At 41.0% G+C, this 24820-nt stretch overlaps 1 protein-coding gene across 3 annotated transcripts in view; it reads right to left on the minus strand.

The window, feature by feature from the left end:
- Positions 1-6971: 6971 nt before the first annotated feature.
- CEP120 (centrosomal protein 120) overlaps positions 6972-24820 on the minus strand; it is an 84605-nt gene continuing 66756 nt past the window's right edge. For 2 of the 3 annotated variants that reach the window (XM_045999822.1, XM_045999821.1), the window contains 2 exons: positions 11839-11984; positions 6973-8824 (listed from right to left, as the gene is read on the minus strand). In XM_045999822.1, coding sequence (XP_045855778.1) covers positions 8590-8824; positions 11839-11984 — 381 coding nt within the window. In that variant the 3' untranslated portion in view covers positions 6973-8589. Of the gene's footprint in view, positions 8825-11838; positions 11985-24820 lie in introns of all 3 variants that reach the window. The other variant, XM_045999823.1, reaches the window with a different exon arrangement.

The following is a 24820-nucleotide window of genomic DNA, read 5'->3' on the forward strand; positions in this document are numbered from 1 at the left end:
TTATATCTCATTTCTTATTTCCCTTTTGACTTATTCTTTGATCCATTGAATGTTCAGGAATGTGTTGTTTAATTGCTACATTATTTGCACTATTAACCAACTTTCTTCCTGATGGTGATTTCGAGTTTATACTCTTGTGGTTGGAAAAGATACTTGATATGATTTTGGTCTTCTTAAGACTCATTTTGACTTAACATACAATCTATCATGGAGAATGTTCTGTGTGTGCTTGAGTAGAATGTGTGTCCTGTTCCTGTTGAATGGAGGTTATTAATAAGTCTGTTAGCTCCATTTGGTCTGTGGTGTAGTTCAAGTACAATGTTTCATTATTGATCTTCTGTCCAGATGATAGACCCATTGTTGATGGTATTGAGGTCCCTTATTATTGCATTGCTGTCTATGCCTTCAACTCTACTAATATTTGCTCAGTATATTTAGGTGCTCCAATATTGAGTAAATATATACTTAATATTCCTATACCTTCTTGATGAATTGACCTCTTTTTTCATTAAATAATGACCTTCTTTCTTGAATTACAGTATTTGACTTAAAGCCTATTTTTGTCTGATAGCACTATAACTACCTGATCTCTTTGGTTTACATTTGTATGAAATATCTTTTTCAGTCTCTTCATTTTCAACCTATTTGTATCCTTAAAACTGAAGAGAGGCTCTTGAAGACAGCATACAGTTGGGTGTCTTTGGGCTCCCCCCACCCCCAGCCATTTTATGTCTTTTGATAGAATTTAATCCATTTACATTTGAAGTAATTATAGAAATAAGGTCTGAGAATTAACTGTTTTGTTAGTTGTTTTCTGGCTGTTTTTATAGTTTCCTTGTTCCTCTGTGATCTGATGATCTTCTGGAATGATATGCCCTAATTTATTTTTCCTTACCTTGTGTTTAAGTACTGTAGGTTTTTGCTTTGACACAGAGCTTACACAGAATATCTTACAAGCCTGTTTTAAATTGAAGACAACTTGACTTTGATCATCTACAAAAACCCTATCCTTTTCCTTCCCCCACATGTTGTTTCTTAAGTCACAATTTACATCATTTTACACTGTGTATCCATTAATAAATTATCGTACCTATAATTATTTTTTAAACTTCTGTCTTTTAACTTTTATACTAGAGTTAAATTCTTCACACACCCCTACTAAGATATTAAAATACTTGGTTCCTGGCTGTCTCTAGATACCTCAGTTATGCCAATCTCCCTAGAGATCCTTCGTATGTGGTTATTCTCCTTGTGGGCTCTACAGTGTTGCTGTAGGTTTCTAATTGGACTCTTTGAGTCCTCCCAGGGTGATTTTCATTCATGGGCTCTTGTTTACTTTTTTCTTTTTTTTTGGTGGGGAATGAAGACTGGTCTTTCTGACTCTGCCATGTTCTTCTCTTCTACCTTATCGAACTGGTTATGAACCTCCCATATAATATCGAATGGAGATACCAAGAACAGATGCTGTTTTGTTATTCATCTTAGGGAAATTCCTCACCTTTTATGATGAACTATGTTACCTGCAGGATTTTTATAGATGTTCTTTTTTTTTTTTTTTTTTTTAAATAGATGTTCTTTATCAGGTTGAGGAAATTCCCTCCCTAGTTTCCTGGGCTTCTTTATCAGGAATGAATGTCAGATTCTGATAAATATTTTTCTCACTTGATGACCATTTTCATTTGTACCCCAAATCCATATCCCTATCACCACGTTCTATACAAAGGTTTGGACCCTATGGATTTGAAGGCCATCTTAGATTCTGCGTTTTCCATGTTCCAGTCCCCCACTACCAACATTTCAGAGCACAGGCTTATAAACTGGTTGTGTTTTTTCCATTTTTCTCCCAAGATAACGTGGCACTTTCAGTGTGACTAGGAGCTAAGTGGAGGGAGTTTATGACTAAGCTGAGCAGGTGTTTCCAACAGGCTTGATATTACTCTTAGTATCAAAAAACTCTGACTTAATCTGAGAAAAGTCTCTTTTGAGTTACACAGGCCTTATTAGACCTTGTACTAATAATCCTGTGCTAGGAAACTTTTTTGTTACCTTAGGTGGCTAGGATGCACAGTAATCACAGGAAAGGTACAATAGTGAGTATAGACAAGAGATGAGAAGAAAAAAGGCAGAAATGGTCTTTTGTTCACTCTTTGCTGTTGGTTTGTAAAGAGAAGAGAGGCCCACTGTCACTTACCTCCATCCGCTGATAACAGTGGTGGGTGTAATTTCTAAGATACCATAATAAGAAGTGCAGCATGAGTGATTTATGTATGACTAAAGAGAATCCCATACTAAACAAAGGAGTTCCAGATGATACATATATAAACACAATATAAAAATTATAAATGTATATAATCATGATGAATACCTCAGTTCATCTGATCTCAGTAGAATGGGCAGCTTATTCTCTCTCAACTGGTAGGACATGCCCAAGGGATTGGTCAGTAAATGCACACACTGGAGGGCACATTACAATGACCGTGTGAATGCAGCAAGTTTCAAGTGGGGCTTCAGGCAGCAACAGACTAGGCTGACATCTGCTCCTCCTGCGTATGTGAGCCGCTAGATTCACAGACACCTTGTAGATCAGAACAGTGACAATAAGGTTCAAACCATAAGAACCGAAGAACAGCAAAACCCCATGGCACCTTAGAGCCTTTAGAAAGGGAAAAGGTGGACTGAAGGAAAAAACAGGGGTGTGCGCTCTTCTTTCTACTCTTTCTCTTTCTCCTTTTCTTTTTTGTGGGTTTCTGAAAGAATCTTTGGAACACACATTTTGTGCATCATTTGTTCCTGGTAAACACACGCGCACGGAGAGAGAAGGCAGAGGAGCGTGAGCTGGCGACAGAGCAACTGACGGAAGGCCATGTGGGGGGGCCGGTACAATTTTTATCGGCAGAGTGAGTCTGTGGGCTAAATTACTTCTGAAGACTATTTATGAAACAATTTCCTATTTGGTACCTTTATTTTCTTCGTGCAAATTTGACAGATTTCAGTTGGTTACCTAAATAAACATCTGTCAGAGACCAAGACAAGACCATTAAGCTCATCTGCCGACCATGGAACTAAGTCAGGACTGAAATTTCCTTCCTCGAGGCCACAGTAAGGTGAAGACGCCAGTCAGATACACTGGCTCATCCAGTCTACACGGCATGAAGACGGGTGCTCAGTATTTACGCCCCAAGTTCTCGATTCGCCGTACTTTCTTCAGGGCATCCGATTTTTCACAAAATCTGAACTGAACTCAAGGAGGACAGTACCAGTCTTGCCTGGCAACCCAGAATTTCTATCAGGCGAACAGATGGAAATGTTAGCAGTCCATTTCAGGTTACAGAAAGAAGTCCTAGCAAGGGAGCCAGTTCTGGGATGCCTTAATCCTGTTCAATCTATTCACTAAGAGGAGAATTCGCTTAAAATACTGCAAACCTACCAGGCACAGACTTTCTCAGTATTGGGTTGGCATTCGCTAAAATTTACAATAATGTCCAAGTAAGATTTTGCAGTAATACTTCTTTTTCTCTAGCCAAGTTTTAATATAAAATATTCAGGACAACCCAGCATTCATCCAATGCATCTGCGTGCTTTCAACTAGTTAACATGTTACTCAAGAAAAGGACTGTGCTGTCCAACTATTAGATGGGTTATTTGGAAAAGAAAAAATATTTGTCTATGAATTTGTGGCTGAAATGTTTCCAAGAAGAAATTATAAATGGGCCTTATTTTAGTTCTCTCCTGTTATGAATGACAGGTTTAACATTCTTAGAAACCTTAAGAATATAATGACTACATCTTTAAAAGCCTCTGGGGATCCTTGTACATTAGTGTATCCGTCAGTAAATTATTTATCTATAAATTAATCTTTCTAAACAGATTTCCACCGCCCTTTAATTTGAAAGCTAAACTTCTGAGTCTCCACTTCAGCAACTTTATATCTGAAGAGCCTCCATCTGTAAAAACATTTCTAATGAAAACATGAAGACAACCCCCAGAGAAGCAAATAAAATGAGATTTAAGTATATAGCAGCCTTTCTACAGTTACATTCCTAACAAGAATGTAATGAATTTGACCTTGATGCCAAATCAAGGTTATATGATAGAATCCGTGAACACTCTGGGTCTTTTGGTTTATGTGAAAAATGCCGGTGCTTACACTACGCTGTCTGAATTTCCCATGTACACTGAGAGAGAGGGGTTACATCTTGGTTTCCCTGAGTCACGGAAGCCGAGGGAAGAAGAGAGGAAGAAGCAAGGGTAAGCACTGCTCCAGAGCGGGTAGCAGAAAAGGGAATGTGGGAAAGTCTGGGCTCCAGAGCCTGTTACAGTTGCCAAAACACAAGCATCAAGGATGAGTTTACATTTTCACATCGTACGATATGAACAATTATCCAGGCAGACTATCCAGCGCTCCCACACAAATCACTTCATCACTTGGTAAGACCACCAACCGACAGTAAGACTACGAAGCCTACTTTCAGCAACTTGAAACCCACTGTGGGAAATTCTCTATCCACTTTATGTCCACGGTCTGGACTATCTGCTCAATGACACAGCCCTGGATCCTGCAATTCACCTTCAGGAGTCAGGGATGAAAAAGCAGCCACTAATTTTCAGTAACTCTGGATTTTGTTAACAAAGGTCCAACAAACATCTAATGAAGTGACTGATCCATTCCTACTGTCAGGGAATGAGAAGATCGGATCTTCCAGAAAGTCTTGACAGGCAACTCATGGAGGAAGCAAGCTTTTTTTTAAGTTGTGGTAAAACACATGTACATAAAATTATAACCATTTTAAGTGCCTAATTCACTGGCATTAAATACCAGTTCACAGGGCTGCACAACCATTTCCCCTATCCCTGATCCAGAACTTTCTCATCATCCTCAACAAATTCTGTCCCCACTCAGCACTCACTCATTCTCACTCCCCATCTCAGCCCCTGGTCATTTGTACTCATTCCATCTCCAAGCATTTGAAGCATCATATTTATTTATTTAGTACTTATGTGTCAGAGAGAGCACAGCAGGGGTTGGGGCAGGGAGCCCGATGTGGGGCGCAATCCCAGAACCCCGGGATCATGACCCAGACCCAGGGCAGACGCTTCACGACCGAGGCGCCCAGGTGCCCCAAAGCACAATTTTTAAAAGCAGGACAGTGCAACTTCAGTAGCCAGCTTCAACTTCAGTAGGACCTGGGTGGTTAAGGTCAGGAGAGCCTGTTTTCCTAGCAGCTCCATCATAGTTCATTTTTTATGTCTTTGGACCGGGAGACCGTACATGAGCTGTTCTTGTTTCCTTATGAATCCACCAACTACTGAGTGCCCGCACGTGGCAGGCACTATTCCAGTCCTGGCACATGGCAGAAAGGGAGCTAGACCTATTCTCTGTCCTCCCTGACCTGGCTCTGTGGTCACCCATGCTTCTCATTATTGCCGACCTCGGCAGAACATGGGGATGGCCTGCGATGCGGGGAAGGTGCTGGGGCCTGACGCTCGTACCAGTCATCACTGCCAGCAGCCTGGGAATGCTCGGAGACGGTACAGCAGAACATGTTTCACCACTCGCTGTTCATGCTCATCACGGCCGTGGTCGGGAATGGATAGTCAGAGTCGAGCTACGTTCTTACGTGTAACTTGACACAGTACACCCTCAGTGTGGCCTTCCGCATCTCCTTATCCCTTCATTCAACATGTGATAAAACGTTGTACACCACAGGAACTGCTGCTTATGGAAAATTACTTCAGGTTTTTTCTTATTTCTGTTTTTAAATAGAGAATCTGGGATTTCATTTATATGAAATGTCCAGAATCTCCAAAGCCACAGCGACAGAAAGCGAGTTAGCGGTCGCCAGGCTGGGCAGAGGGGAGAGTGGGGAGTGAGCTGCTCATCCCTACGGAGTTTCCTTTGAGCATGATGAAAGTTCTTTATAATTATATAGTGGTGATGGCTGTAGGACATCTGTAGGATGAGAATATACTAAATATACTAGAATATACTAAAACCCCTGAACTGTATCCTTTGAAAAGGTGGGTTTTAGGGGCACCTGAGTAGCTCAGTGGTTCAACGCCTCTGCCTTCAGCTCAGGTCATGGTCTCGGGGTCCTGGGATCGAGTCCCGCATCGGGCTCTCTGCTCAGCGGGGAGCCTGCTTCCTCCTCTCTGTCTGCCTGCCTCTCTGCCTGCTTGTGATCTCTGTCTGTCAAATAAGTAAATAATAAAAAAAAAAAAGGTAGGTTTTATTGTTGTGAATTATATCGATAAAAGCAATCAAGTCAGCGATTCCATGAACGTGGACACAATGGCAGCGAAGAGGCCAGACTGTAAAATTCTGCTCGGAGCTGGCAGAGGACTGGTCTTCCGACTGGAAGAACAGGAGGTATGTTTTGTGAACTGACACCTGACATTCGTGCTGGGCAGCAGTGGAGAGCAGCAGGTGGTCCAGCCAGATTGTTCTCTCCCCCAGATGTTTGTGTGGTGCCCCAGTCCGTCCTTAAGTCACACTCAGACTCCCCCATCTGCAAACAGGAACCCAGGTCTGGTCGAAAGCACCGGGATGCAGCGGTAAAAGAGCTCGCCAGGTCTCTAGACCCTGCACGGCCCTGACTTGGCCCCGACCGGGCACAGCCCTGCTGCCTTCTTCCCACGCAGCAGGCGCCAGCCTCAGACGTGGAAACTGGGCTTCCTCTGTGTCAGGGGACCCCAGACATCTTGGAGGGGAATTTTGTTTCACATAGAAATGCACGATGAGAGGTCTGCCATTAGGTGTGGTCATGAGGAAGCCACCTCCCTCAGTGGCCACCCCCCTTCCCTCACCTACTGTGCTGACACTCAGCTTTCGCACCCTGGGAGGGTCATGAAATGACCCCGATGCACGAACTGGCTGTTGCTGGAAGACTGCAAAAGGCGCACTTTCAGATGTTCCCATTGCCAGACCTATGAAAGCACCAGCAACGTACGCCCCTAAAAACCCAGCCCACAGGGCGACAGGAGGCGTGGATCACAGGCCTGCTCTGTGGAGGGGCAGGAGTAAGAGACTGCTTGAGCACTCCGTGTCCGCAGGATTCTGGTTTTTATTGCTGAAGCTACAGAGCCAGAAGCTGGCTTTACAGAGGGCGAAGTGAACACACACCGGAGGAGAAAAGTCCTTTTCGTTTCTCTAAATCTGAGGCCCCCTCTAGTGTCGGAGGACAGTCGCGCGCCGCACACCAAGCCCCTGAAGGCCCAGGGGCCGGATTTCACCAGCGCCCTCCTGCAACAGAAATGCTTGCTTCCATGCACGTGGCGGGAGAAATCAGTGAGAGCAATGTCTAACCATAACGAACGGTTCACATTCCTGCTGGGAGTCAGAGTCGTTAGTCTCTCATTCAGTCATTTCGGTCTGTCATTGTACTGCTGGGGTGTTTTTTAGAAGATTGATACTTTGTTATGAAGGAAACAAAACAAAACATAGAATGCGTGTCCGGGCTTTACTTTCCCCCCCAAAATACACCTTCTTGAAAACAATAGAAAATTTTCATGTTTCCAGCCTGTTCTGCTTTTAGGGAAGTACTCAGTAAACACTATATATTTCCTAAAATCTACTTAAACATATTATATCTGGGAATCAGAAATTGTAAACTACTTCTATTTTAAGACTTGCATAATCTTTGAATCGGCTAACAGACTCTGGAAAAGGAGGTGGAAAGCGCTGCCCTAAGGGCCAACACGGGCTATGAAGCCCGTGCAGGAATTCTCAGAAGTTCGCAGGGGAGGGCACTCCAGAGCGAACCCCAGTGACTGCATCTCGTGTACTTTAACATCCAACTGATCAAAATTAGGGAGAGTAAAAATAGTTGTTTTTCCCTCTTCTTTCTCAGAAGCCTTTGTGTCTGTTACATTACAGAGGGTTTGGGTTTTCAAGAAATCAAAATACAATCTGGGGCATGAGTGAGCAGATAAGCATCTTTTTAAACTGTGACTTGCATCTTCCTAAAAGTTAGGAGCACAGTGAAAATTTGGAAATTCAATGGGTGTGGAAACAAGTTTATTCTGTATGAACTTTATTTAAACAAATGCCTAGGTTGTCATTCAATAGAGCCTAGCGCTTCTCTGCACTGATCGTGCTTTCTGTTTTCAAACTTGTCCAATATTACAAGTTAAAAACACAGGCTGTCTAAAGTAAAGTAAAATTGTTTACAATTGGCCTCAACTTTCAAGATAGCCATATCCAAATGAATAGCATGCAGCATTTTTAAAGTGCAACATAAACTCTTTCAGCTCAGTGTGAAAAATTATACAACTGGAAATTACTGCAGTCATTTCTCTAAGGACAAATCTCATGAAAAGCTGCTGGGAAAGTTAGCCAGGAAATTATAAATTATGAGAAACACTGGAAAGTCATTTAAAATGAGTATATAAAATGCAATTACAAATAAAACCAGAGTGGGAGAGGTAGCATAAAGTAAATAAAAATCAAATAAATACTGTACAGTAACATACAAAATTTTGCTTATAAAAAATTGGAAATTGGTTTTAAAATATCCATTTTCCCTTCTTTCGAGGGTTTTACAATGAAATTAATATTTAGGCCTGGAGTCTATAGAGATTTTCCAAATGGTATTAATTACTGGCATTGTTTTTTGCCAAAACCTCTCTGATCTGTCGGTCTAGTTCACTTATTATTCGATCCTCGTGATTATACACACCCGTCCTCATCAAAGTATCCCTTTCTTCTATGAGTCGAGTCAAATAATCATCCAAACCCTCTTCCAGGGCATTGCCACGCGGGCTGTCCAGTTTTCCGCTCGCAATCTCTCTGGAATCCTGGTACTGTTTCTGTTCTTGTTGCCTTAACCTGAGAAGTCAAGAACAGATGCCACTCTAAGCAGGCAATAAATGCTGTTTTGGGTTTTGATTTTTTTTTTAGTTAACAGAACACCGTTTCAAAAAATGATTTAATGGGAAATTATGCCTGTAGCATTATTTTCAGGAAGATAACAAAAACCAGTATTCCACTTGGCTAGCCAGAGTGAACATGCTCATAAAAGACAGTTTTGAAAACAATACTTGTTTTTCTAATTATAAAGTATGTAAGAACTGTAGCAGTTCTAGAAATGTGAAAGGCTAGAAAAAGGAAAGGAAATCGTGATGATCTTATCTAAAGATAACCAATCTAAGTAATAATTTTCTGTATTTCTTTGCAATTAAAAATGCTATGTCTTAAATATTTTTCTAAGAAGCCGATGATAGGGGGTGCCTGGGTGGCTCAGTGGGTTAAAGCCTCTGCCTTCAGCTCAGGTCATGATCCCAGGATCCTCGGATCGAGCCCCACATCGGGCTCTCTGCTTGACGGGGAGCCTGCTTCCTCCTCTCTCTCTGTCTGCCTCTCTGCCTGCTTGTGATCTCTGTCTGTCAAATAAATAAATAAAATCTTTAAAAAAAAAAAAAAAAAGAAGCCGATGATAGGATATAGACAAGGCTGTATACTACTTTTTTCCACTTACTGATAAAATGTCTTCCTGCATCTTTTAGTGTCTTCTAAAGGGCTTCACAACATTCCCTCACTTGGATGTACTCTTATTTAATCACCCTTTATCGCTGGTCTTTAAGTCGTTGGTAAATCCTTTTGGTTGTTTTGAACAAAATTTTCCCAAGTCATTCAAGCAATACCTCTATGTACCCCCACAGTGCGAGGCGTTGGGGATAGCGTGTCAGTGCGAATGCCTGGTTTAGACAGCATGTACCTTTGAAGATCTTGTATGTTTGTGATGCCTCATCTAGAGGTCAGAGAAGGGACAGCAGGTACCAGACTGGGACTTGGGTGTTTCCAGTGGAATACTGTTAATCGCGTGACTTTGAGAATGTTAAGTATACTTAGTATACTTTCCTAAGTGAGAGTAATACCAGCTTTGGACAGTGGAGTAATGTACAATTAAGAGAGAACTTCATACTCCCTTATGCAAGTGGCTATAAAAATGTTTTAAGTTGCAACTACTAAATTTTATCTGTATAAAGATGGTGCTGTGACAGTCACGTCACACCGTTGGTCGTGGCCCCATGCGTCTGCCCAGGCTCCCTCACATCAGTGGTCTGCTCCTGCCTTTCCCATCACTTAGGAGGTCTGCCTTGTAATTTATACAGAAGACACTGCTTTTACTTCTAATATAATTAGTGGCTTAAGTTCTCTAGATTCAAATGTGCTTGATCTGCAAATTTGATAGCCAGACGGCTTACTGGTATTTCAGCCACCAAAACAGTGCTTTAGCGAACAGTAGAGGCTTACCTATATGCTAAAATTAACTAAAACAAACAAACAAAAGTATATGACTGCAAAATTTTGGAAAGCAAGGGTCATTTATAACATCCTCCATGTCTGTAACACACTGGATACTAATTATCTGCTGAATAAGAGTCAAAACTGACCCCTGTCGCATGTTACTTGACCTTTTCCAAATGACACGTATACATTAGTATTGTAAATGCGGTTGTTTACTTCAGCTCTGAAATGACCTGACAGTGAGTGCAGGTGTCAAACGTATGTGCTCTGAATTGAATTTTGTGTCCCCAGAAGAGGCTGAAGCTCTAACCCTAATGTGATGCTATCTGGAGAAAGGGTCTTTGGGAGATGATGCAGTTTGGATGAGATCCTAAAGGTGGGGACCTTATTAGAAGCTCTTATTAGAAGAGACACAAGGGAAATTGCTCCCTCTCCCACAGTATGAGGCAGCTGTGAATAAGCCAGTGGGTCCTCACAGAAACTAACCATACTGGTACCTTGATCTTGAACTTGCAGCCTCTAGAACTATGAGAAAATAAATTTGTTGTTGAAGCCACCCAATCTACAGTGAAGGCAGTCCAAGTTAAGAGAGAAAGCTTTGCTGGAACAAAAATACTAGAGTCTTCATAAACTAAGTTAAAAAGCCTTCCCCCAAAACCCCTCCAAAAAGAATTTGTTCTTGTGTTGTTTTCTAACGATGGCTTTTCTAACATGAGGTGCTGCTGAAATTGTCACTAAGATTAACATGACATTACAGAGAGGCCCGGTGTTGAACAATAATTAAAAATACAGCCACAAGGCCACCTAGGGGTTGTGTAGTCGGTTAAGCATTGGACTCTTGGTTTCAGTTCAGGTCAGGATCACATTCCTGGGATCCACCCCTGCCTCGGGCTCTCTACTCTGCGGGGAGTCAGCTTGAGGCTGTTTCCTCTGCCTCTCCCCCCACTTGTGAGCATGTTCGCTCTCCCTCTCTCTCTCTAATAAATAAATAAAGTCTTAAAAAAATATCATAGCCATAGAACCACATTTCCATGCTGGCTCTATGATCTACTAGCTATGTGACCTTGGAAAGGATACTTAAATTTCTCATCAGCAGGTTCCTCATCTCTAAATGGGGATATCTTCCTCAAAAAGTTGTTTTTAAGAGAAAAAAAAAATGGGCAAAGAAAGCATTTACCATAGCTCCTGGCATACAGTAAGGGCTCAATAAGTAAGGGCTATTTTATTATTTATATTAATAATATAACTAGATTTGAAGTTTCTATTGTTATTAAAAATTCAGTATAATCAATTACCTTGAAGTAGTAACAACAACCCTACATTAGTCACACAAAAATAAAATTTAAAGTACTAAGGGTATGAATAGGAACGAACCAGCCAAATACAGCTACATTCATGGCAATAAATGTGAGCAGAACGGTCTTTCGGGTAGACTTCTGGTTGTGGTGGCCACGTTCTACATCTGACACGGGATGTCCTTTATTTCGGACAGCCCTGGCCCCATGGCCAATGAAGAGGTTTTCCTACTGGAACTCCCATTTCTGTGTGGGGGAAAAAAGAAAAAAAAAAAAGGAATTTTTTGGTTATTGTACCTGTTTAATTCATTTCTGATATCCAGCAATTCCTGTCTCTCGGTCTTCACCGTATCTTTTTCCTCAGCAGCCAGGTAGCGTAGTCTCATCTGTTCCAGCTCTTCTTGCTGTTTTTTAAGATGAGCCATTTGACTTTCTTGTTCCCGCTGGAAAGAAAGAAACAAGCCAGAACTCGAATGTGAGGAGTAAATATATTTTATATGACTCTGGCTTGTGACATAATCTATCAGACAGGACCCATGATACAGCCATGTGGGCTCATTCCGAGTCACGGTGTCTGGAAAGGGCCAAGTTCTCTTCAGAAGTCCCCTCTTCGGGTGCCTGGGTGACTCGGTGGGTTAAGCCTCTGCCTTCAGCTCAGGTCATGATCCCAGGGTCCCGGGATCGAGCCCCGCATCGGGACTCGATGCTCAGTGGGGAGCCTGCTTCCCCCTCTCTGTCTGCCTGCCTCTCTGCCTACTCGTGATCTCTCTCTCTGTGTCAAATAAATACATAAAATCTTAAAAAAAAAAAAAAAAAGTCCCCTCTTCTTGCGGTCAGCCACAGTCATTCAAGGCCCAGTCAGTACTGAGGTTAGCGAAATACCGTAAGAGAACCCAAGATGAAGGAGAAAGAGTCTTCTGGCAACACAGTGAGTTGCCAAGGGACCGGTGGTAAAAGCATCTAAGAAACGGTTAATTATACAAAGATAGATACACCGTGCAAACCCAGATGAATGGTCTCTGCACTGGTCACTAAGTCCACGTCCGCGTCAGGTCAGAGTATGCCTTGCCCCTCTTTTCTCTAAGTTCACACAAGAATTTCTGCACACAGGACAAAATGTCTTGGAATAAAATGGGCGAGCTTTCCCAGAATGGCTGGCCCATGACTGAATCAACCCGTCTCAGGAACGGACCGGTCTGGTACCGCAGGCAGGGCTGCAAACCCCCATCATCAAATAGTTAATTCATAGTTCTTTGTACAGATTGTTATAGGGATGTTTCGTTTGAGGATTGTCATTACTACATAGTATTACGTTAGATGAATATACAGTCTCTTCATTCCACTGCTAAGGGGCATGTGGGTTGGTCTGTAGTTTTGTTCTCGAACACGGATGTAAATACTATTGTACATGTCTACAGGCCTATGTTGGTATGCCTTTCTACTGGGAAGATACCTAGGACTTAAACAGAAGGGCCACCGGGTAGGAGAATTTCCATATCAGTAAGTATTGTTCAACAGTTTTCAAAGTAGCAATACTAATATATACTTTCCTGTGAGCACTCCAGTGCTCCATATTCTTAGCATAATGTGATTTTTTTTTTCATTTAAACCATTCTGATAGGTTTATGTAGTGGCATCTCACTGTAAATTTTCCATTGTTTTCCAAGACTAGTAAGGTTGACCATGGTTTAGTATTTTAATGGCGTTCTTCTTTTGTAAAGTTCCTGTTACCATCTGGCACTTAGGTCTACTTGGTTATGCATTTTTCCTTACTGATATATTCATTGTACCATATATATACAGGGGTTAAGTCTTTTGTTGGTTATTTAAATTGCAAATATTTTCCACTAGTTTTGTCTTGCATTTTTCATTCCTGTAATGGTGTTTCTGACTTAATGTTAACATAGTCCAAATTTATCTATTCTATTCTAGCTAGTGCCTTCTATGTCCAATTTAAGGAAGTTTTTGCCTGCCTCAGTCTTAAAGACACTCTTGTATGAAGATGCTGTTTTGTAGCATCTTGAAGCTTCATTTAGATCAATAATTCATATGCACTGGGTTTTGAGTATGTGTGAGATCAAGTTTCTCCCCCACCCCCCCACTGGCCAAAGAACTCCAACTGACATGGCAACATCTACTAAAAAAATATCCTCTCCTCCTGCTTGGCAGTAACTGCACTCACACACCACTTCTGTCCATATATGTATGGGTTTGTTAATGGGCTCTCTAACCTGATCTATTTCTCTACCCTTGCACTAAATCGTATGGCCTTAATACTGTAACTTTTAAAATAATAAATCTTGATAAGGGACAGTTTAAGTCTTCCACATTTTTATATTAATCTCTGTTTCTATGGCTGAAAAATCCTGGGATTTGATTATGATTATGCTTAATCTTCAGACCACCTTGGCCAAACCATTATCTTCATATTATTGATTCTTAAATCAGTGAACAACGTTTACTTCTTCAATTATTTAGGTCTTCTTTAATTTCACTGCGTATTTTATACTTTTCTTTCTTTTTTTTTTAAGATTTTATTTATTTATTTGACAGAGATTACAAGTAGGCAGAGAGGCAGGCAGAGAGAGAGGAAGGGAAGCAGGCTCCCTGCTGAGCGGAGAGCCCGATGCGGGGCTCGATCCCAGGACCCTGAGATCATGACCTGAGCCAAAGGCAGAGGCTTAAACCCACTGAGCCACCCAGGCGCCCCTATACTTTTCTATATAGTAAGGGTAACAACTTTCTTAGAATATGCCGCTAGGTGTTTCTTCTTTCTGGATGTTACAGTAAATGGCAGAGATTTTAAAGTCTCCTTTTCTAATTGGCTCTAGTATAGAAAATTAACATTGACATTTATATACTGAATTGGTTTCCAGCAAACTTGATAAACTCACTAATTCCACTTGGTCATTTGTAGATACTTTCCAATTTTCTAAGTGTAAGTGTCATCTACAAATAACAACAGTTTTATTTTCACCTTTCCATCTAATAGACCCTCCTGATTTTTTCTCCCTTGTATTTTTTTTAAGGTGGTAAACTACCATGTTTGCTTTTATTTAATAAACTCTGTTGTGATTGTTTTAAGTGGCTTATCAGTGTTCTTAAGCGGTCCCATTTATTTTGTTCTTATAATGTTCTTCTTGATTTGGGGATCAAGAGTATGCTAGTCTCATTTTAAAAAAGGAGTGTTCAGACTTCCTACTTTCTGAAACAGTTTGTCTATGATTAGTGGTATTTCTTTCTAATGTTTTTACTAAAATTCAACTGTGAAGCCATCTAGGTCTAGAGCCTTTAGGTCAAAGTTTTTCATTACAGATTTAATTTCCTTAATAGCTATCCAATTAATATTTTGTTTCTTCTTGTGTCCGCTTTGTAAGTTCTGTTTCTCAAAGTTTACAGAAAAATTTTATTACCATTCTCTTAGTTCTTTTAGTGACTATGGGGTCAACAGCCCTGTGTCCCTCTTTTCTATTCTTGATGCTGGAACTTAGCACATACTCGTTTTGTCCTTGAACAGTCTGCCACGAGGAGGTCTTTTTAAGAAAGAACTTTTCATTTTTTTATTTTGTTGTATTTTTTCACCCTATTTCATCAATTTTTATTCATCCCCTTCTTCTAGCTGCCTTAATTTCTTGCTCTTACTGACCATCTAAAAGGGGTATTTAAAAAATAAATTTTTTGCTTTTCTATTTTTTAAGTGTACTCAAGATTATAAAATTTCCCACTAAGCACAGCTTGCATTAAATGTCCTGTCTTAATATGCTGTGCTATTTTTTGGTTCAAAATGTTTTCTAATGTCACTTGTGGTTTTCAATTTAGCTATAGGTAATTAGAAGTGTATTACTTAATTTTCAATCATTTGGGGATATTAACTTTTTGTTATTAATTTTTAGCTTAATCTCACTGTGGACAGAAAATACTCTCGATTACAACCATATGAAATTTGTTGAGAATAGTGTGATCTTGCATGTGAGCAATGTGGCTAAATGTCCCGTGGGTACCAGAATATGTGTATTTTAGACTTCTCTCATGAAATAATTCTATATACACCCCAACAGTTATACTGATTAAATCCTCTAAGTCGTTACTGATTTTGTTTGCTCCATCACGTCCCAGGAGAGTTACACTAAAATGTACCATTATTATGAATTTGTCTATTTCTCCTTTTATGTTTTTTTTTTTTAATAGTAAAGTTTATTGAGCAATAGTAGAAAGCTCCCAAAGAGGGAGGGGACCCGAGAGGGTTGCCCTCTTTTAGTTCTCTTGGTTTTTTACTTCGTATACATTTGTGGCTGTTGCCAGGTGCATACACAGGTGGAACCGGTGTCATCTTCCAGGTGAACTGACCCTTTGATGATGAGGAACACTACCTACAATAATCTCTCTTGCTCTGAAGTCTTTGCCTGACAAAAGTAGTGCTAGACTGGCTTTCTCGTGATTAGTATCAATGTGTAAAATACTTCTTCTTTCAAATTTATCCATTCTGTATCTTGACATTTAAGCCACATCCCTTCTAAGTAGCATATTGCCATTGTTTTTAGTTTTTCATGTAGTTGTCTCTAATGACAGTATTTCGTCCATTTATTTTTAAAGCAACTGGTCATATCATTGGTTTAAATCTTTACATGTTAGGATGCTGTATTTCTTCCATATTTTTTATGTTTTTCTCTGCTTTGGTCTTTTCTTAGATTAATCCTTCGTCTTTCCACCCCCACCCCCCCAATCAGCTTCTTAGTCATTTTTACTTTTTTTTTTTTAAAGATTTTATTTATTTGACAGACTGAGATCTCAAATAGGCAGAGAGGCAGGAGGGGTGGGGTGGGGAGCAGGCTCCCCACTGAGCAGAGAGCCCGATGTGGGGCTCGATCCCAGAACCCCAGGATCATGACCTGAGCCGAAGGCAGAGGCTTAACCCACTGAGCCACCCAGGCACCCCACTCTTCTTTAAGACCTATAAGACAGATCAGGACTTTGACAACTGCACAGAAAATGGAATGTACTTTAAACAGTTTAACTCTATTCATTCCTTCATTATCTTTTCCACTTTTGTTCTTCTGAATATTTGTCATTAATTTTAATTCTACGTATATTTTAAACCCAACAAAGCCTGTGAGGGTTGTTTCCTCCAATCAACAACTATTTCTATTTAGTCAGATATTTCTTTCCATTCCTTTTTATTCTCCTGTTTACGTTCTGGGATCATTTTCCTTCTGCCTGAAGAAAACCTTGTATTTTTACTTGAGGTTTGCCATGACGTCTCACAATTTTTGTTAGTCTGAAAAGTCCTGTGTCACTGTTATACTTTCACTGCATAAAGAAATTGGGGTTGGCAGTTAATTTTCTTTCAGTACTTTAAGGATGGTATTCTCATGAATTCCTGCGCTGCTGTTGTGAAGTCATCTGTCTGTTGTTCCCGTGAAGGCCATGCCTTCCTCTACCCCCATCCCTTATGGTTTTGCTTTTTTGGGCAATTTTACCATGATGAATCTAGGTATGATTTACTTAGTATTTACTCTGCTTAGAGTTCATAAATACTCTTCTATCTATAAACTGATACCTTTTTTACTTTCAGAGAATTCTCACCTAGTATCTCTTCAAATACTGCTTTCTCTCCCATTCTGTTGTCTTCTGAGGGTTTGCCAGAGGCTTAATATTTGTGTCTCTCCAAAATGCATACAGGTTTCCCACCTTTTTGAAAGTTGGTATTATACGGCTTCATTAGTCCAAAAAACCTACGTTAGTACCAGCTTTTGCTAAATGAATCCAAAGAGGAGTTTGACTACTACTGAAAAAGCCATTACCATACGTGTAGGTCTTTTTTTTTTTTTTTTTAAGATTTTATTTATTTATTTGACAGAGAGATCACAAGTAGGCAGAGAGGCAGGCAGAGAGAGAGGGGGAAGCAGGCTCCCCGCCGAGCAGAGAACCCGATGCAGGATTCGATCCCAGGACCCTGAGATCATGACCTGAGCTGAAGGCAGAGGCTTAACCCACTGAGCCACCCAGGCGCCCCTGGAGGTCTTTTGTAAAAGCCAAATGGCAAAACAGCAACTGGGGGAAAGTTGGGGACACTCTCTGCTTTGCGCCATCTCAACTTCCAACAAGTTTCTCAAGAACTCTACTTCTGGATAGCTGGGGAAACGTGCCTAATGAAACCCAACTTCCATTTTGAGCTGTTAGAATTTCTGTATCATTCAAGATTCCAATTCTCCATCATATCACCTATTATCTCCCAGAAGTCAAATTTGAAATTACTATCACTGCTGTAATTTGAAAATCTGGATTACTTGCTGCCTTACTTCTACTGAGCCCCAGACATAAAAAGCCATTCCCCAGTGAAACCACACAAGTGGTTAATAAAGAAATGAAAACAATGCTCCAAAGAAGTAATCAGGGATATGAAAATTAAAGCCACAAAGTGATACTATTTCAGACTCACCAAACTGGAAAAAATTAACACATGTTCTAATAGCCAAGGGCTGGACATGGTATGAAGAATAACAATTACACAGCACTCTTGGGAACTGAAAAGTTGTACCACTACTTTGGAAAGTAATTTGGCCATATTTAGCAGAAGAAACCAATGAACCCTATTACCAGAAACTCTACTTTTTGGTATAAATACGAGAACAACTCGGGCACATACAAAAATTTTCAGTGTTGTCTTATTCTAAGTTAAAAAAAAAAAATCACTGAAAAAGGACTCAATAAATGTTGCAATATGTTCATATCTTTTTTTAAACTATAAAAATTAACTATAGCTAAATCTTAAAAGCAATTCTAAGTCATGTAAGGTAGACAACCAAATGATTCCATCTATATAAAGTTTAAAAACACACAAAAGAAAAGCAAAGGAAGAATAGCTACCAAATTTAGGCAAGTAGTCGATCCCCTCTGGAGGGGACACAGTTGAAAGAAGGCACATGGAGAGCTTCCAAAGCCCCGATAATGCTGTTTCTTAAAATACAAAGTTGGAGTTGGGGTGTCTAAGAATCATCTTCTTTTCTTTAAGCCCCCTCTTTGGACTGTTAGGCTATCTTAAAAAGTAATTATTAAAAAACAAAGGACAGGGGCGCCTGGGTGGCTCAGTGGGCTAAAGCCTGTGCCTTCGGCTCAGGTCATGATCCCAGGGTCCTGGGAGAGAAGAGAGCATCGGGCTCTCTTCTCAGCGGGGAGCCTGCTTCCTCCTCTCTCTCTCTTCCTGCCTCTCTGTCTGTCAAATACATAAATAAAAATCTTTAAAAAACAACAACAACAAAGGACAAGAAAGCTCAACCAAAATATACCAAACTCTTGACACTGGCTAAAGAGGGGATAAGAATATGGGTGAGTTCGTTCTTCTGGGTTATGCAGTGTTGCAAAATTTGCATTTGTTTACAATAAGCAAGCATCATTACAAGCAGAAAAAAAAAATACTAAAGCCAATTATATGATACGAGCTTTACCTACGAAACTGTCATTTTACGAAACTGGAAACATTCTAGTTCTAAAACACTGAAGAAAAGCCTTTAAATGCCTTGCATTTTTCTTCAAGTCTGTGGCATTAATAATCATCGCACATGCACGCACAAAAATTAGAGGTTAGAGCAAGAGATCCTCTCTGTTGCCAGGTGCTCTGGGTTAAAGGCTCCTCCATCAAGTGAGTATAATCTTTATTTTGCCTTAGCTGCCTATAAATCCAGAGAGAAGATGTAAACACGCATACACTAGACTAAACAGCGGCTAAAAAGTGGCCACTACTGACTCTCCCACTCACACATACCATGTAAGTCTGTGGGAAAAACTTACAACGAAACTAAGGAACTCAAGTCAAGTTTTCTGAAAATAACCCAGAGCTGACAAGTCAGTAGGAGGGCCTGGATGGTTTCAAGACACAGTTTTTAACCAAGACTTGGACCTCCAACTGTTTTCTTAAACAAAGATTTACATCCCCTCCTTGGCTAAATTACTTATAAATTAATCAAATTAATTACCCCGAGTGGATAAGCAGGAGGCTGGACAAGATAGTGCTGATGTCAGCCAATGAAGTCTGTGTTGTTTTAACTAAATACATCAGAGCTTAGTTTTAAACAGATCTACTGTGCACAAATATGGTAAGAGACCCACATCCTACCCCAAAATCTTCGTTCTGTTTCCTGTCCTGGGAACAAACGTACCTAGTGTTAATGGATCTGACATAATGAAAATGTTAAATTTTCTCCGGCACCAAATTCATACCTCTTAATGACTTTTTTTTTTTAAAGTAGTGGCTTTTATGCTACCTAGACAATTATTTTCTAAGGTGACAAGAAATGCTTTTAGGTAAACATATTATTTATAAAACAAAAGTTAAAGCTACAACCTTCAGTATCTGGAGAACAACGAAACTCAAGTGTTTGGGTTTAAAATTAGCTCTAGAGTGTATCTTGGTGGACCTGCGGGGAAAAAGAAACTAAACTCCCCCTTAACTGTCTAACAATCAGAATTCTTTAAAGATCTGTGCTACACCCTGTAGGAAAGACATCAGATCCAGAATGTCTGGGGCTCATTTCCTTGTTTTCTATGTTTGGACCCATTTTACATTCCATTTTACAGCTGTTGTTTCCCCCGTTTGCAAAGACCAACAACAGCAACACAAAAACTGCAGCTTGGGAAACACAGATTTTTATGGTTGTGAGGCAACAGAAAAGACTTTTTTTCCCCCCTAAATCATTAGAGGAGTATGATTTTTTTAATTCACAAATTGACTATCCTGGGTCACCTGTGAGTAATGGAAATCTGTTTAAACATTGTTTTGGCAAAAGGCACCAAGCATTAGATCTTATTTCCAAGCTTTACCAGCTGGGTTTTGTCATTAACATTTATTAACAATCTAAGATATGGCTTTCCCCGTCTAATCCGTACTACACAAATGTTTTGTATGGCCCTCCAGAGGATTTTGCTGTGACAAATTACTGGCAGAGATTAGAGCCCCGTGGCTATTCACCAGAGGCAATGTAAAATTAACATGGTACTAATCCAATTTAAACAAGAAGTTGCACAAACAATCATCTGAACAAAAGCAGAGAGAGGATTCCAATTTTATATTCAAACACAATAAATGTGTTTTTAATAAAAAGTTCTAAAAATTTTGTATTTTCACACATATGAACTGTGCTTAGTTGAAGTTATTAATTTTAATCCTGCAAAAACAGTGAGTGGCAGAGCACAATTCAGTATGGCTTTTGCCTTTTTTCCTAAGTGCCGAACCTCGAAAGTCGTCTGCAGACCATCAATGATTCCTGCTGACCTCAAAGTTTGTTTACAGTGTTGTTTCCAAAGCAGAAAGTTTGTGGGCTAAGGAAGAGAATTAGTCTGCAAGGAAGATCACTGCACTCCAAGAATGAGGTTTTTTTTTTTTTTTTTTTTTTGGAGCAAATAGTTCCGAGGTAAACCAGTCATGTAGGGCTGTTCTGTTCTTAACACAGACACTAAGTCAGGGAAGCATCTGACTTTTTTTCCCCCCCATTTATTTGACAGAGATCACAAGTAGGCAGAGAGAGGAGGAAACAGGCTCCCTGGTGAGCAGAAAGCCCAATGCGGGGCTCAATCCCAGAACCCAGGGATCATGACCGGAGACAAAGGCAGAGGCCCCAACCCACTGAGCCACCCAGGCGCCCAGCATCTGACTTTTGTGACGATAACTTCTCTGGAGGAACAAACTGCCAGAATTACTTTGCCAATGGTTTTTAGGCAAGAGGGTAGAAAAGATGGAGGGAAAAAGTGTAACCAGAAAAGAAGGCATTAAATAGGAGAAGCCAGAAAGAGCCAAAGTGTACAAGGATACCTGTGATAGGAAGGAGGGGCAAGGGGGTGGCAGCCTTTTCCTGACAATCCCAATGAAATTCCATTCAGTACTTAGGGTATTTGCTTTGGAGAAACAAGTCATCCCTAGTCAACTGCTAACCCTTTTCTACCTTTTAATTACGGATTTAGCCTTATCTCTGAGTCTCTGAGCCTTCACTTTGTAACTTTCTTTCAGCTGCAGGCAGGGTCTTCCACGTCTTCTCAGTCTACTCTCAGTTTCAAGACTGGAAATGATTGCAAATCTAATTGTGGTATTGCAAACACGGTCTTTAAAACATTTTCCCCTTAGCTTTGAGGGACAAAATACAATGGTAAGCCCACTGTCCTCGTACTTTTCTAACAATGTTGTATTATTTTGGCTCACTTCATTCGCATTTTTCACCACCTGGCAAGACCCTGGGGAACGATCGATCGGGGCTCCCAGCTGGACGTGGGACTCCGCAGGGGAGAGCGCCGCTCAGTGGGGAGCAGTCACTCCTGGGCGAGGGCCCACAGGCTCCCGGGAATGACATACTGAGAGAGCCACTGCTTCCGCGCACGCTCATCTCTTTATACCCGAACTTCGGGAAGTTCTACAGACTATCTGGTATATCTGCACTTCAGGATTTTTTTTTCCTTCTACACAGTTTTCTAAAGAACATCTATAAAGCTACCCTATCAATATAAAGTACTGTTACCACTCAAACTATAGCCTGCCCACTTGCCTATTTCTATTATTATATAATCACATTCGCCGCTGCTGGAGACGTAAAAACCTGAAATTGTTGAGTAGAACACTGTAGTCACAAATCCCTCCAATATTTTCCCCCAAATACCCAAACCTAGCAACCAATTAGGTCCCGGCTGACAAAAACCAAGAACGCTCCAGGTTGAGAGCTCATCTCCTTGTAACAGTTCCCAGGCAGTGGGCACATCCTACAACCAAAACTTTATTAAATGCTGTATGAGCCACTCATTCAAATACATGAACAGGGTTTCCATCTCTGCTTTTTTTTTTTTTTTTTAAAGATTTTATCTATTTATTTGACAGACAGAGATCACAAGTAGGCAGAGAGAGAGGGAGGAGGAAGCAGGCTCCCCGCTGAGCAGAGAGCCCGATGCAGGGCTCGATCCCAGGACCCTGAGATCATGACCTGAGCCGAAGGCAGCGGCTTAACCCACTGAGCCACCCAGGCGCCCCTGAGCCACTCATTCAGTTCTCAGACAAACTTGTGATGAGAGATGAGTCTCTTCATTGGTACGTGAAAAATCAAGAGGTGGAGTCCAGATTCCGCTCACCTCTTAGGACTCCAGGCCCTGTTCTAAACCAACGCGATTGCCGCCTCTGAGAGAATGTGAATCCTGTTACCTCTAACAGCTCCTCTCAACACATCGCTTCCTTCTTCCCAATTCCTTGGGACTCCTCCTTCTCATACCGTATGTCACCTAAGGACCTTGGCATCACCACTAGAGCTTCCTCCCGTCCAAGGTCCCCGAATTCTCACCATCAGAGCTCTTCTATCTAACATTTTCCTGGCTGGGATGTGCCAAACCGTGACCAGTACCTCAGTCCTTGGTCGGAAATCTCTAAAGCCTTCCCTGGGTCCCTTTGTTCTCCCTGAAATTCTTTCACTGTTTGGCTTCTAGGGAATAAAAAGCTGACATTACAACGGGGAAAGAGCTTGGACTCCAGTCCTCCGTCTCTGTGTGAGCAGGTGCACCTGACTTGACTTCTCTAAGTCTCAGTGTCTTTCCTCCGGAAAACAGAAATAAAATGACCTGCTCCAGAAGGATCTTGGTTAGAATGGAATGACAAGTGAGGGGCTAGAAATCAGGATCCCTCTCTTTCCAGCTGCTGCCTCCAGGATCAGCTCTCATCTGTCCACTGCAAACCTAAGAATGCTCAGTTCTGCCTGCCGCAGCTTCAGTTCTCACCCCTGCAAGGGAATCCTTGCTCTGTTCTTCAGCCCCGGCATCCTCCTCCACACGTCGGATCCGCATTTCTGACTGCTCACTGAATGTCCCTCTACACAAGTTACAGTGCCCAACGTTGTAAGTCCTATCTCCGTCTCGTCTTAAATTTCCAGATTGTAAGGCTTAAGTCTTGGGCATCATCTTTGACTTTCTACTCCACATTAAAATCAAGTAGATGGTGCTACACAGCATCTACCAAAACTATTTTTTGTTTTGTTTTAATATTTTATTATTATTTTTTTAATATTTTATTTATTCGACAGAGAGAAATCACAACTAGGCAGAGAGGCAAGCAGAGAGAGAGGAGGAAGCAGGCTCTCCACGGAGCAGAGAGCCCGACGTGGGGCTCGATCCCAGGACACTGGGATCATGACCTGAGCCGAAAGCAGAGGCTTTAACCCACTGAGCCACCCAGGTGCCCCTGTTTTAATATTTTATTTATTTATTTGACAGAGAGAGATCACAAGTAGATAGAGAGGCAGGCAGAGAGAGAGAGAGGGAAGCAGGCTCCCAGCTGAGCAGAGAGCCCGATGCGGGACTCGATCCCAGGACCCTGAGATCATGACCTGAGCCGAAGGCAGCGGCTTAACCCACTGAGCCACCCAGGCGCCCTTTGTTTTTGTTTTTTTTTTTTTACATGAGTCTGCGTGTCACGTTCCCACTGATGTTCCAGTCCTTCTAGCCTCAAATGACTACTATGAGGGGTCCTCCTCTGGGGTTCAAGCACAGTCTTTGCTTTCCAATTTGATCCTTTTGCCATAATTGTTTTGGGAGTTTTATTTCCAATATTTCCCTCACTACTTTCCTCAATCACCACCCACTCACCAGAGCTGTATCTCACATACCTCCTCTTCCATAAACCCCTTCTTAAGTACTGTAAAACACATGTACTTTCCCCTCCTGACTACTCTGGATGGTTCTTCTCAGGGCTCTAAATATATATGTTATACTAGTAATTTTCTTCCCTACTAGCAAATTGCAAACTCCCTGAGGGAAAGACTTAAGTTTTACCTACATCAATCAATCTAGGACAATACCTTGAATGCAGGAGGCCCCCAGTTACACTCATGTATCTTTAGTCCTGTGAACTTTCATAGTCATTCTGTACAATCTCAACTCTTTGAGGAGCTATGTTAAGACAAACTGTACTATTAATTCTTCTGCGGTCTTGGACATAATTCTCTTTGAGGGCAGGAAGTGATCGGTACGATACCACGAATTTGTTTAATAGCATTTAATGGTCATGGAGACAGATTAAAAAGAATACAAATTTGAAAGGCCCAAGTGCCAAATTTCCTTCAGAATAAAACTGTTAAAGAAAAGGCAGAAGTTAGAATAAAGCTAACCATTATTGATCCTCAGAAGCGTCAGGTCAAGTAGGTTGGATTCTAAAAAAACCTTGCTCATATTTTACTTGATCTTAATCATCTGAGGAAATTACACCCCAAAATGAGATTAATTTCTCCTGAGGCTTACAGCATTTGTTACCAAGTAGGAAGAA

The sequence above is a fragment of the Meles meles genome, chromosome 3 (genome assembly GCF_922984935.1).
Source record: "Meles meles chromosome 3, mMelMel3.1 paternal haplotype, whole genome shotgun sequence".
In the NCBI taxonomy this organism is placed as follows: Eukaryota; Metazoa; Chordata; class Mammalia; order Carnivora; family Mustelidae; genus Meles; species Meles meles.